Raw genomic sequence first — 13,702 nt, 5'->3', positions numbered from 1 at the left:
TTTCAGGCACATATTTAAAATCTTACTAAGAATTGAGTAAAAACAAACAAACAATAAGGTTGATATCTGTGTACAGTCTAATGTGTCTGCTGAGAAATCTAACTTATCCTGCCTCTTGAAAAGGAAGAGTAGATGTGAGTGTTATCATTATGGATCTTCATTGAAAACTGAATTCCATTTACTCAAATTTCAATTTAGACTAGGCCAGGGATCAAAATAATGCTGAAAAATAATAATTCCTTCTAAGCTAGAATCTTATTTAGCATTAAAACTTCAATATGTTCATGCTATGCCACATAAAATAGTAAAATTAAAATTTCCTGAGTAGCTTGCCACTAGTGCTGACAAGAAAAGCAGCACTATTTGCTGAGTTAGCATGGCAGTTGTCTGCATGAATTTAGCCAGGAAAGATGATAGCAAGCCATTTTAACTCTGTTGTTTCACCCTTTCAGAGGGTTTTTAAACTCCAAATTCTATCTTGAACTAAGTAGCACCAGTTTTGTTTACCAGGACACGCTTTGAGTCTCTTAAATTAATGGTTTAGATCTAATCAAAATACATTTCACTGATGCTTCAACCTCAAAGCTAATGAGAGCGTAGTTCACCTTAGATAATATTTTTATCCTCTAGCTTTCTAGTTTATAGTATGCAGCACAAGTCTTGAAATTTCTCAAATTCTCACTGCTTCTTTGTTGTGCTTTTAACAGGTTGCTGTATTTTACAGAGCCAGTCCCCGACATAAATTAAAAATTATAAAGGTATGTCTCAGTAGAGACTAGAGTGCTGGACAGCGACTGTTGATACTGTTTGTAGTGTCTTCTCTTAAACTACATTGTGGTGCAGTGTGTCTAGATGAGACCAGAAATATGAATGGTTTGAAAGTGAAGTGTATTTGAAAATATTACTTGAAAAAGTATATAATGTCCACAAAGGATATGCAACTGCTGGGAGTCAACGTCAGCTTTCTTGTATGTTGGGAGCTGGGAGCTGAGGCTGTCACATTGCAGTTGAGTTGACTATAAGTACTTGAGAGCCATATTTCTGCTACTTCTCAGAACAGGATAAAAGGGCATGAATTTCAAGTCGTGTCTGAGGTAATGTTTCTATTCAGAAGCTTAGAAACAAAGCTAACAAAGAGTGACATGCTCAGTATAACAATTGGAAAAGCAACAATAAAGAGAAGGAAGTAAAACATTATGAGACTGTTGGAATATTTTTGAGAATTATAAGAGGATGATAACATTAACATATAAATATAGTATAATTCTCTCTATATAGCTCTATTTTCTCTTAAATGCAACTTTTATATATTTTAAAGTGTAGATTATCTGAATATATGAACTAAAATTTAACCTAAAATCTTGTATAAAAAAATCCATCAAGATACAAACATACATTTTTATTTTTTTTAGGATTTTATAATGGAATTATAAAAAATAGTGGGGGAAACAGCTAAATGCTTGTATCTAGAACAGTTGTATAGGATGGGTTATTTCAAGCACTGTCTAAATTATTTTTCCTTTCTTTAGTCCCTGCAAAACAATGGTGCAGTAGTAGCTATGACAGGAGATGGAGTGAATGATGCTGTTGCTCTGAAGGCTGCTGATATTGGTGTAGCAATGGGACAAACTGGAACAGATGTTTGTAAAGAGGCAGCAGATATGATCCTCGTGGATGATGATTTTCAGACAATAATGTAGGTGGCATTTATGTAGATACATTGTGCTATACAGTTTTAATGAAACTTTCCCTAGTGAATGAAAGAGTGTTTTTTTGCAGCAGAGCATACTTGGCCTCTGTATTAGAAATCACTCATTACTGCTGTAATTCTCAATTTGCTAGACAAGTTGTGACATATGGTAGAGGTTAAAAAGGTGGCTTGTACGAATTTCATTCTGGTGCAGTAAGAATACACGGTCTTCTGAAATCATGATGTATTTCTATGATTTTTGTAAAATATGTGTGTTATTTTATTTATTTATTTATTTTTAAATTATCTACTTTGACTGAGAAGGCCTCATCAGGGATGGTGGTGTATTTTAAAAGACAAGGAGGAAATTTTAGTATTGACACTTAATTTTGAAAGTTTAGTTAAGCAGGCCAGAATAAGAACCATTGTGTTTGATCTTATAGTGAAGTACAATGACTGTAAAGTTAAAGAACGTCAACTCCACTTGTTTCTTGACACTTGTATTTCTGATTAAAATAACAGAAATGACAAACTTTTTGGGTTTGTTTTAAGCTTTTTGGCAGTAGCCTTATTTGTCAAGTGGTGTAATCTTTGGTTTTTAATTGCAGGTCTGCAATTGAAGAGGGTAAAGGAATTTATAATAACATAAAAAATTTTGTTAGATTTCAACTGAGCACGTAAGTCTAAAACATCTTTGATATTGGATGGTTCTAACTACATCATGAGGCAGATGCTGTATAAATTCACACAAACATTTTAGATTTTATGCTGATACGCTGTGCACTGGAAATATCAGGGGTCATAACTGCAAAAGATTTCCAGGACTGAATTTTCAGTGTTTTGTACTTCATGGCCTGTTTTATTTTTAAAGAACCAGAAAATAGTGCAACAAAGAGACCTCTAACTTTGTTCTTCCTATTAAGATGTGAAAAGTCAGTAACAGAGGGGATGAAGAGTAATGGGATAGCTCTGCCTTAAGGCTCTTGTTTAAAGGAGAAATGGGTAGTCATTCCTTCCTTAACCAGAAGATGTATATCAGTTCCTGTATAATCCATATACTGCTTTGTGGAGTGAGTTCTGTGAAACTGACTTCCTTTTTTTTGCATATAAGGATCCCTATGGATCTGTGGTGCTGCCTGAATTATCTGCATATGAGTTTATGAAGCCTCAGTTTCAAAATGTATTGAGTCTATCTTATTGAATTAGGATTCAGGAAAGTGGTTTTCTTCACTGTGTTGTTAGAGTACTTTTTTGAAGTCGTTTTTGGAGTGGTTGACCAAAGTTTTAGAAATTAAAAACAAAAACAAAATCAATCAAAGAAAATCCACAGAAAATATACATCACCAACCTCTTAAAATTTGCCTAAAAACTTTAAGAAGAGTTGTATACTTTCTATCTTGTATGGTGTCCTGAATTGGTAGAAGACTTAGTCTGCTTCTGAAAAATCATGAAGCATAGATATTTTAGGGAAGTGTGCATGCCTGCTAGCCTTGGGAATAGTAGCCTTAGGTTTCTCATGAATGAGTTACCCTTTTTTCTGCCTCTCTTTGTAGGGAGAGCATATGAGGGTTCAGTAGGGTGCCAAATACAGAATTATTGTAAGCTTTGCTCGCTTCTTGTTGGATATGAAACCATTTAATGTCATGCTGAAACCGATTAGTGCATAACTTGTTTAGAGAGGTTTCTGATACCAAGTTTGTAAACAGCTAATCTATTTTCAGTCTTCTGCCTAGCTTCCTCATTTGCTAATGAGCAGTGGTGTGAGTATTTTTAGGGAGTCTGAGTAGTGTGCTTTGATTGATTTGTCAAACTGGTGACAGGTGCACAGTCTGGTTGTGTTTATATCAAAAGTGTCTAAGAAGTTTGTTTTTCAAAACCATGTTTAGAAGTTCTACTTCATGTGCAATAAAAGTATAGGACCAAGTTCCATAGTGAAAAAAATTGAAGTTGAAGGTGAGTGTTAATCTGGAATGCCATTTTAATGTTTGGGAGGTTTTTAAGACATACAAATGCTGTCTTTTAATTGCTAGAACACCATTTTAACTACAGATTCTAAATGAATTCATCCCTTTCGTACTATAAAATTCAGCAAGGGAAAATGCCAGGTTCTGCACCTGGGACACAGGAATGCCTGACAGAGGTACAGACTGGGAGATCAGTGGAAGGGATCTGAGCATACTGGTCAAGAGCAGGCTCAGCGTGAGCCAGCAGTGTGCCCTGGCAGCCAGGAGGGCAAACTACATGTTAGGGTGCACGAAACACAGCATAGCCAGCAGGTCAGAAGAGGTGATTCTCCCACTATATTTAGCATTGGTGTGGCCACACCTTGAATATTGCATGCAGTTCTGGGCTCTGCAATATAAAAAGGATTTTATGATGCTTGAACGCGTCTGGAGGATGGCGACAAAGTTAGTAAAAGGGCTGGAAGGCATGTTCTACGAGGAGAGGCTGAGGACTTTTGGTCTGTTTAGTTTGCAGAAAAGAAGTCTCAAAGATGACCTCACTGCTTTCTACAGCTTCCTGAGGAAGGGGAAGCAAAGTTAGGTGCTAGTTTCTTCTCCCTAGTAAGCAATGACAGGATAATCAGAAAGGGCACAAAGCTGTGCTGGAGAGGTTCAAACTGGTTATTAAGAAACAATTCTTTACCGTGAGGGTGGTCAGACACTGTCATGGGCCTCCTAGTGAGGTGGTTGGTGCCCCAAGCCTGTCAACGTTCAAGAGGCATTTGGGCGATGTCCTCAGTAACACGCTTTAACTTCTGATTAGCTCTGAAGTGGCCAGGCAGTTGGATTTGATCTCTGAAGGTCCCTTCCAACTATACAGGCCTTTTAAAGTTAGGGTTATGTCAATTGTGATTTAATTTGTCAAAATCTATATCTACTCTTAAATATGTGAAGTTTTGCTTACAAAGCAGTTATCAGTGGATCTTCAGAAATGTTCCTTGCTGACAGTCATAAAAATGGATTCTTTCAACAGGAGTATAGCAGCATTGACTTTAATCTCACTGGCTACATTAATGAACTTTCCTAATCCTCTCAATGCCATGCAGATCTTATGGATCAATATTATTATGGATGGACCTCCAGCTCAAAGGTAAGTAATTACTTACCTTTACTTTAAACTCTGTTAGAGGTCTGTGGTCCCATTTATTTCAACAAGGAAAAGGGTTGTTTGTAGAAGAAATTCTGTGAAGTGTTAGGCTTGAGTGATATTTTTCTGAAACATAGCAAACATTTTTCTTAGAACTATACTGCAAATATTAGAGTTCAGTGTTCATTATTTTGGTTTGCTTTAATAGCTAACAATGCTTGGTTGGGGTCACAGCATGGATATGTCTGTGGAACCTGAATGCAAGATACTGGCGTCTCTCTGGGTCCTTCCTCTGACTCTTCACTGCAGATAGATTGTAGGGGATCCCTTAGTTAGGCTGATTAAGTTGGCAGTAATCAGGGTCATTACTAATACAGCAAATTCCTTTAAAGTTGACATCTACTTATCTTGATAATGTCTGATATTACATAATTTTAGACTTTCAAACTGCAGTGTTAGAGTATCACCTGTTACTAACATTTATAACTCAGTGCTTTAAAGGTGAAAAATCACAAATGCTTGTTTGAATTCTGTGATTCTTAGACTGTACAGAGAAGATAAAAATCTTTTTTTTTTTTTAACTTGTAAAATATAGCCTTTATATAGAAGCAATTAATTATTTCTGTGATTATAAAAATCTAAGTTGTTGTTTCAATTTTAAGTCTTGGGGTGGAGCCTGTGGATAAAGATGTTATTCAGAAGCCTCCGAGAAATCTGAAGGACAGCATTTTGACTAAAAACCTAATTGTTAAAATACTGGTTTCATCAATAATTATTGTGTGTGGAACACTGTTCGTCTTCTGGAGAGAGGTATGACAAAAACATAAAAGCAAATATTTTTAAAAGTCATTTTTATCCTAGCAGATGGAATTTGGAATTTGCATGAACTTTGTTGTAAGATTTATCCATACTTGTTTAATAATAATAAAGATTGAAGGGGACGAATTTCAAAGCAGTAGTTGAAATGAGGAATACAGTTCTGTTCCCCAATCTGTTTTACCACGGACTTTTTCAGGACCTAAACATACTTGGAAAGCTTTTGGAAAACTCAAATGGGCATTAATTGTAAAAAGTCTTATAGCCAGGCTATTATGAAACAGCTATTTGCCTTCCTTTTCCATGTAGAGAAGAAAGTTTTGTGTTTTTTTGTTTTTTTTTTTTTTTTAAACTTCTTGTAGTGCCTGCCTAGAATTCTTGGTATTCCATCTGCTTGCATAGATGTTTGTTAAGAGTTTTCATTTAATTACAGTTTTGGATTACAAATTCTTTTAAATTACAGGTGTCTAATTCTTGCTGTATGATTTATTAAAATCAGCTTGGGGCAAACAATTGTTTTTGCATTCATGTATTAGCTAGTCAAACTTGAATTACTGCATTAACTACACTTTGTTGTTGTGGGTTTAAACTAAAGCATGATGAAACACTCTTATTTTTTGTCGGCAGTTACGAGACAATGTAATAACACCTCGGGATACAACCATGACTTTCACCTGTTTTGTATTTTTTGATATGTTCAACGCACTGAGTTCTAGATCTCAGGTAAGTGATTTGTATTGCCATTTACACAGTATTTACAAAAGCAGTATTTTTCTTCTAAGGAGGATCTTGCTGTCTTTGTTTCAAATGTATTCCTGCAGACTTACTTTACATGTACTATTAAGCTTTGGAGTTAAAAATAATTAATAATAACTATAATAATATGTAGGATTTCTTAAATCACAGATAAGTGTTAATTTCCTTAATTTACGATGCAGAACTGGTCGTAATGCTGCTTCCTCACAGGTGCAAGGAAATTCTATTAAAATCTGAAGTGTGGCAGTCCTTTGTATTGCTACATAGGCTTGTTTTTTTCTTTCCTGAAAATCCTGTCAGTTCAGCAACTTTTTCAGAACCTGAAGCTTTTTGAAGGCCTTATATTTATTTTTTTTTTATTTTTAACTTGTAACTTTAATGAAAGTTGCTTAAACCATTCTTTCTGTTTATATTTTTGCTCTAAGGAATAAAGGTCTGAAACTTTATGCTAGTTGAAGAAAATACATACTATTGCACGTATGCTAATTGGCAGTCTGTTTTCTGATATGAACGTCAGAAAACACGTCCTTCTAGTATTGTGTGCACCTTCTAATGCACTGTACTTGCAGAAAAGTGAGCTCAAGAAACAGATCATTGACTGTGAAAACAAGATACGCATTCAGTTTACCATGAAACTAGCCTCTCAAGAACTTGTTGTAGATTATCTTCAAGGTCAACAATATATTTTTACATTTCTGTAAAAGTCCAGATGAAAACACTGTAGTTATGAATATTTTTCCTGTCTAGACAATGGAATTTACATGTATGGTGTGATATATTGTTTATTTTACAGACAAAATCCGTCTTTGAGATTGGACTTTGTAGTAACAAAATGTTTTGCTATGCTGTCCTTGGATCTATAATGGGGCAGTTACTGGTCATTTACTTTCCTCCACTTCAGAAGGTTTTCCAAACAGAGAGCCTGAGCATCTTGGGTAAGAACAGTTTATTTTTAAAAACTGTGTATTAAGGATTAATTTGTAAGTGCATTGGCTGATGGTTGCGGGCATGGCATTTGGGGACATGGTTTAGTGGTGGACTTGGTAGTAGTAGGCTGGTGGTTGGACTTGATGATCTTAAGGGTCTCTTCTAACCTCTATCATTCTGTGATTCTCTGAGAGTTCTTTCTGCCTATTTGCATACAGCAGGAATAAAAATCCTGCTGACCTGTTTTAAGGGGAAAAAATCCTTTCAGATCCTTTGTTTGGAAATCATGATTAAATGTGTATTATACACAAGACAGATGATTGCATTCTTAGGTTTCTGAAGTGCTTGTGTATTTCAAGTTTTTTAGTATGAGCATTGATGCAGGCAAAATGAAGCATAGACCTGGAAAAGTTTTTTTTAAATCTTATGCTTTATTAAATCAACTGCATTTTTGTAGGGTAAAAAGGTATGAGGCTTTTAAGAAGCTATGTAAATACATACTTGGTGCTATTGGCCTCATTAAGACTTATGTTTACTGCTGTTGCTGTTTTCTGGAGCTAAAGATAAATTATTGCTATGAAATACAAGTTTTACATAATTCTTTGCCTTTTTATTGTGATGTCACTTCTGAGAATCTAAGTATTTTTTCAGTATAAAGTTAGTTATGTTGCTTAGGATTTTTTGCTTTCATAGGTATTAATAAAAATAGTTATGAAATATTCCAAAAGTTTCAAATATTGTGCATGTCCTTGTGATTTGTGCATAAACTATGCATGTTATTTGTCTGGTTCTGCAAAAATTGGTTCTTGCTTCATTTTACTGTGAAGCAATACCTCAAATTACTTAATAATAGGGAGGCAATTTGCAGGTCTTGTAAGTCATATTCTTTTGTGAATCTGCCCTAATCTTTAAGTAGCAACTTTTAAAAAGGCTAATTATCTCTTCTAGATTTATTGTTTCTTCTGGGGCTCACTTCCTCTGTGTGCATAGTGACTGAGATCATAAAGAAGTTTGAAAGAAGCAAGGAAAAGATCCAGAAACGTGGAAGTTCTTCTTCGTCGACTTCGTCTTTTCTTGATGTATGATGCATATTGCATTCTTTTTGTTTGCAAACTTAGGGATTGCTGTCTAAAGATGTAGGAGAAAGCAAAACAATATTTGGAGGATTAAGAAATCCTGAGGGCTTTTGACAAGTCCTTTGTTTCACTGGCTAATGATGAACATTCATGTTTCAAGACTGTTCAGAACTTAACTTCCAGCTGTGGGAGTAACAAATGAAATTATGCAACTTTGGTAACGTTTTTCCTCAAACCAATTTACTTTTGAGATTGAACAGGATTTTGTGTGGGGGGGGATTTAATTTAAAGAAAGATCTAAGCCCAACTCCCATTTTCTGCACTTAAGAGATATAACTGTGTAAAATTCTTCTCTTAGATATATATATTTTAGTTTGTTTTTATTTAAAACATTGTACTATTTTACTTTTATGGTGGTGGGACTTTGCTACTAATACAAGGATTAAAAAAAAAATATTTCAGAGGCATTCCACTGGGTTTAGAGTCTGTCACAAGAGTGCCATATTCTAGCTACTGTATTTATTTACTTTATCCTGCAATGTGTAAGCGGCTCAAGTACCTTGTGCTACAGTTTTTTTGTATCCTGAGTTCTTTTGCACAGGATGTGACCGCTGTTGGATCACTGTTTTTCTTTTCTTTTTCTGTGATTGAAAAGCCTATACTGCAATTTGAAGTAAATGTTTGCTTTTCTTAAAAGTGTGGTGTCTCTTTGCTTTAAAAGAAACTGGCATTTACACCAGATTGTCAGGCTTGTTTTGATCATTTCAGATGCTAGCTTTATTTCACATTTTGTTCCATTTTAGCTTACAAATGCCAGAACACTTCAGTGGTTATAAGTAAGTACTATTATTGAAATATTTTTTGGTATACTAAATTAGAAAAGGAATGCACTCATTCTCACTCTAATGGCAAAAAATCCCACCCTTGTTTGAAAGAAGCTTATTTTTTCCTTTTGTGCCCCTCCTGTTCTTTCTTCTTCCCATCATAAAAATAAACTGTTTACTTTTAGAGTAACTTAAAATTTTAACCTTCAGAATGCCTTTTTGTGGCTGGAAAAGTGTTACAGTAGATTGATGTCTCTATGTTAAAATTAGTTTTTCATATACGATAATGCCTAAGTATTCTTAATATTCAGCAATTAGTCTTCTCCGTCAAAATAGACTTGAAGTTGGTGTCATCAGTGTCTTTAGAATAGGACTCTTTATCCTCCTGAGGAAAAAATGCAAGGATTAATCACCCATGGAATCTTGAAAAGAGGATGTGCAAGATTTCTAGGGGGAGTTGGCAATGGAATGGTGGATCTTTTGTTTCAGTGTGTGCATACACAGCTTTTCACACTGAAGCCTGAAAATAGTGTTTTGTCTTGGTATTAGCTGGGGGATATGCTAGATGCAGATAGAGAAGATGGTCATCCTGTCTGTAAGGTTAATGAGGGATTTTAAATGGGCACCAACCAGGATATTTTTGTACGTTTCTTTGTGGCTTGCCCCATCATCTGCCATGCTCAAAATCTGGGGAGTTCATGAAAAAGAAAGGCACTGGAAATAACACTGGAAAGTGTTATACGAATCTCTCTGCTGATAAGTTATTTATTTTTTCCCCCTGGAGATTTGTAGACTTGGTCAAAGTGTGGCAGCACACAGGAAATGAGTTCATTTGCTATACAGGAACCACTGAGTCTGCTGTATGCACGCACGCAATTCAGCCATTGCTCTGGCTGACCCTGGGCCTGCTGAATGTGCACATATTACCTGAACTACCAATGTGCAGGAGACCTAACAGTGTAAGGGGAAAGACTGTAGCATATGGCATTCAGCTCTTCTGCAGGCTCCTGTATGAACCACCAAGCTAATAGGGCTCAAACAAGATGACTTCATACAGAAATACTCTTCTCTTCAAGCACAAGTCTAATTTCCAGCAACTCTGCCTATCAAAAGTTGAACAAATTCGTCAATGTTTTTCCTGTTGGACTGTCTTTGACAAGTGAAGCCGTAGTACTAATGCATTCAGTATTTCAATGCAATTTCAGAACATTTAAAAGCTCCTTAATAAAATATTTAGAAGTCTTCAGATTCCGGTAAAGACATAATAAAAACTATGACAATGCATGCTGATGAAGAATCTCTTGCGCCAGCCTGGGTTTTGAGAAAGTACATACAGCTCTGCATTTGGTATTAAAATCCTAGAAATCTAGATATGTAGAGAAGTGCAGATGAATAATGATTTGTTGTTTTAGCAAAGAATTCTTATTGCCTAGTCTTTAAACAAATTTTATGAAGCAGCACAAAGTTGTCTCACTTTCTGAATAAGGTATGTCAGCGTAGACAAGATACAAAATTGTGTTTACTGAAGAACAATTCTGCCTTCTTGAAGGATAAGCTTAATTGCATGTAATTCACTTTAAATATGCCAAAGGCAATTTTGCTGTTTTCCTCTGGAAGATGAAACAGTAACAAGCTCAACCTCATTATTTGTAAGAAATGCCTGGACCAGCTGTCTGAATTCCATTGCTGTTTTTTAAAACCATTCCTGATTGTTACCACCTAGCTTGGAGACTTTCTTCAGAGCAATTCAGTCAATGGTGATTTTTTTTTTCCTCAAAAATTTCGAAGCATTTATGTGGTGTGAAAATAGCAACCAAGGAATTTATTTTCTCTTACTAAAGCATGGAATAGAGAACATCTAAGTTTTAACTAGCAAGAGCCTTTTATTGTTTGGGGATGTTTTTCTCTCAGGGAAAGATTGCTTCAGTTTTATTTCTTGAGTCATTATAGGTTTTCAGTTTAAATAAACTTTGAATAGTGATCCTAGACTGGCTAATTTTCTTCAGTATACAGAAATGGTATTTCCAGTGAGGCATATTTCATTTTACCAGGAGCAAAGAGCTGCTGACTTCTGCACTTAGAACATGTTTCCAGTGGGGTAATCCGTAAGCACCAAGTCAGCAGTCCCAAAGGTATTCCCAAAATGCCTTGTGCTCACAGCAGCCTTTTGATGAAAAAATGAAACATTTGAGTTTTTACTTCAGAACTAATTCAAGAATTTGCTTTCTGGTGTTCCCCCAGCATGGCAGTTGGGCCAGTGAAGATCTCCCTTATAGCAGTAACAAAGTGGAATCAAACATACCTGCATTTTCTTATTTAAAGCTTATTGAAATGGGACAATTACTGTTGATTATAAAAACCATAAGGAACTACAAGCTTGGGAAAATGAAACACATGAGATGGTAATGATTTGAAGGATTTAACACTTAATCACTAAAATCAAGAACTTAAAATTAACCCCTTTCAACTTCAGTAAAGTCACCTGATGGAGATGTGTAAATAGGCTACTTAGAAAGGGCTTGTAAAGTGCTCCTGAATGCTTTGTGGTTGAGTATGGGTGCCATCTGCTGGTAATACAGTAAGTAGCAGTTCTGCACTGGAAGAAATGTTAGTTATTACCTACTATTTCAGTTACCTACCATCTTGGGCTGTATCTCAAAAATAGTTTTCCTATGAATTGAAAGATGTTGTAAATGTATTTTCTCATTGACTTTATTATGGCAGTATTAAGACTCAGCTCTGTGAGAGCACTCCTGTAGTTCATAAGGTCTAATGAGTTACTTCCATGTAGAAAACACTTATTACAGTGTACAGTAATGAGCTTAAAGAAAGTGAAGTTTTATTTTGTTTTTCCCCAAGCTTATTCATAGGTCTTCATACTGTATACTTCAATGTTTCCTTTTTAGAAGGTGTTGGGTTTGGGGTTTTTCCCTCAAATTTAGGACTTCTGAAATTTGAGCAAGGGTCAGCTTGTTAGTTTTCATCCTTGCCTGGAACTTGCCCTAGTTAAACTTCAAGTGAATGACAACCTGTTGTATTTTTTGCATTTTGATACATTCGTTATGTACTGACTGCCCTACAAAACTTAACAGTGAGTATTAACAGCATCTGATACTTAAACACTAGTGTTACAGTTCTGAATCAGAAACATTATGGTTGTTTGTGACTAGAACTCTGTAAAACACTTTTTCCTTGATTGATTTGCCTTGGTGGTAGATTACTTTCAGTTGCATATTTATTTCTCTGTAAAACGAAGTAGCACTTCAGGAAAGCCTTTGTGATAGTGGTCTCTGCTAGTCTCTGTCACCTACTTGGACAAGTTAACAAGAACAGTCTCTACATCCATTGAGACCACAGAGTAACTACAATGTTATCTTCCATGGCAGTAAAGATTGTGTCACCTAATTCTGTTGGTAGCACAAGACCTTTAGAGAAGCTTTGTACTCAGTTCTTGGTGCTCCATGATTTTTAGTGGATTTGGGTTTTTATTACAGGCATCTTTATGCCTGGAATATTTTCCAGTATTAGTACAAGTGCTCCTGATCACACTGAGCAAAGGCATGTGTTGCCTTGGTTATTCCAGCTAGCTAATTTTACTTTTTAATTTGTCAGTGTGTGATCATTCTACATGCAAGAACACTACCTAGGTAACAATGACTGTCAGATGCAAGAACAGCCTGAAGGACATGTAGTCTGTGACTATGAATTTTCTTCTCTTTCCCCTTTAGAAGCAAGTCAAGTGCTCTTTTTCTACTACCATAACTGGAGTGCTAAAGTACACTGTTTAAATGGGCAGATACAACCATCTCAGGTATAGCTTACCTTCCAAATAAAAATGTTTTTTTGCAATGTGTGATGACTAAAACAAATTTTAGAAAATATCCTCTGTCATAGTCTGTGGAAAAAGCGTGTTTCAGAGCAGTGTCATGCCTCTAAGAGTAAAAATGCTTTAACCTGAAGGCATTTGTATTACTGTGAGGACAGGGGGGAGTTAATCTTGTTTTCCTCACAGACCAGTCTCTCTTCTAGTTTAAATGTGAGAAAAAGCTTACATAAGCTGGACTGAAAATTGAGCACAAGATGATGCAGGAGTCAAACTTGAATTCTGGTGAGTAATGATTAAATCATGATTTTCCTGTATGTAAGAAATAGTGTACTGAGTCTTGAGGAGGAAAAAAAAAACAACGTAGATTTCACATAGGGAATACACCAAGAAAACATCGGTTTTACAAGAAAAACATTTCTGTAAAGCAACTAATTGTGTTGCAAAGTTAGCTGATACAAACCCACTGAGAAATACTGCTGATGTGGGATTTTATATATTAACTGTTTTTTCAGCATTAGCATACTGAGAGTAAGGGTTTGCAAAGTAACTTAGCGTACGCTGGGGCAACTTAAAGCAGGTCTGTAATTTTAGTATAGCTTTTAGAGAAAGGTTAATGCAAATGACAGCAGATTGTACACAATTACTCTGAATTAGCAAGCCTGCTGTAGTTTGTTACCATGTAACTTCATATACGTAA

The 13,702-nt window shown here is 35.6% G+C and overlaps 1 protein-coding gene across 3 annotated transcripts in view; it reads left to right on the top strand.

Annotated features, from left to right (window-relative positions):
- Positions 1–9,051, top strand: part of ATP2C1 (ATPase secretory pathway Ca2+ transporting 1) — a 49,839-nt gene extending 40,788 nt beyond the window's left edge. For all 3 annotated transcript variants that reach the window (XM_038173800.2, XM_072033427.1, XM_027451140.3), the window contains exons 20-27: positions 708–758; positions 1,530–1,696; positions 2,299–2,367; positions 4,667–4,783; positions 5,443–5,590; positions 6,224–6,319; positions 7,146–7,287; positions 8,228–9,051. In XM_038173800.2, coding sequence (XP_038029728.1) covers positions 708–758; positions 1,530–1,696; positions 2,299–2,367; positions 4,667–4,783; positions 5,443–5,590; positions 6,224–6,319; positions 7,146–7,287; positions 8,228–8,364 — 927 coding nt within the window. In that variant the 3' untranslated portion in view covers positions 8,365–9,051. The remainder of the gene's footprint in view (positions 1–707; positions 759–1,529; positions 1,697–2,298; positions 2,368–4,666; positions 4,784–5,442; positions 5,591–6,223; positions 6,320–7,145; positions 7,288–8,227) is intronic.
- Positions 9,052–13,702: the final 4,651 nt, after the last annotated feature.

This window comes from Anas platyrhynchos, chromosome 2, assembly GCF_047663525.1.
Source record: "Anas platyrhynchos isolate ZD024472 breed Pekin duck chromosome 2, IASCAAS_PekinDuck_T2T, whole genome shotgun sequence".
Taxonomy (NCBI): domain Eukaryota; kingdom Metazoa; phylum Chordata; class Aves; order Anseriformes; family Anatidae; genus Anas; species Anas platyrhynchos.
The sequence above is the reverse complement of the archived record's forward strand: the minus strand, read 5'-3'. Positions and strand labels throughout refer to the sequence as shown.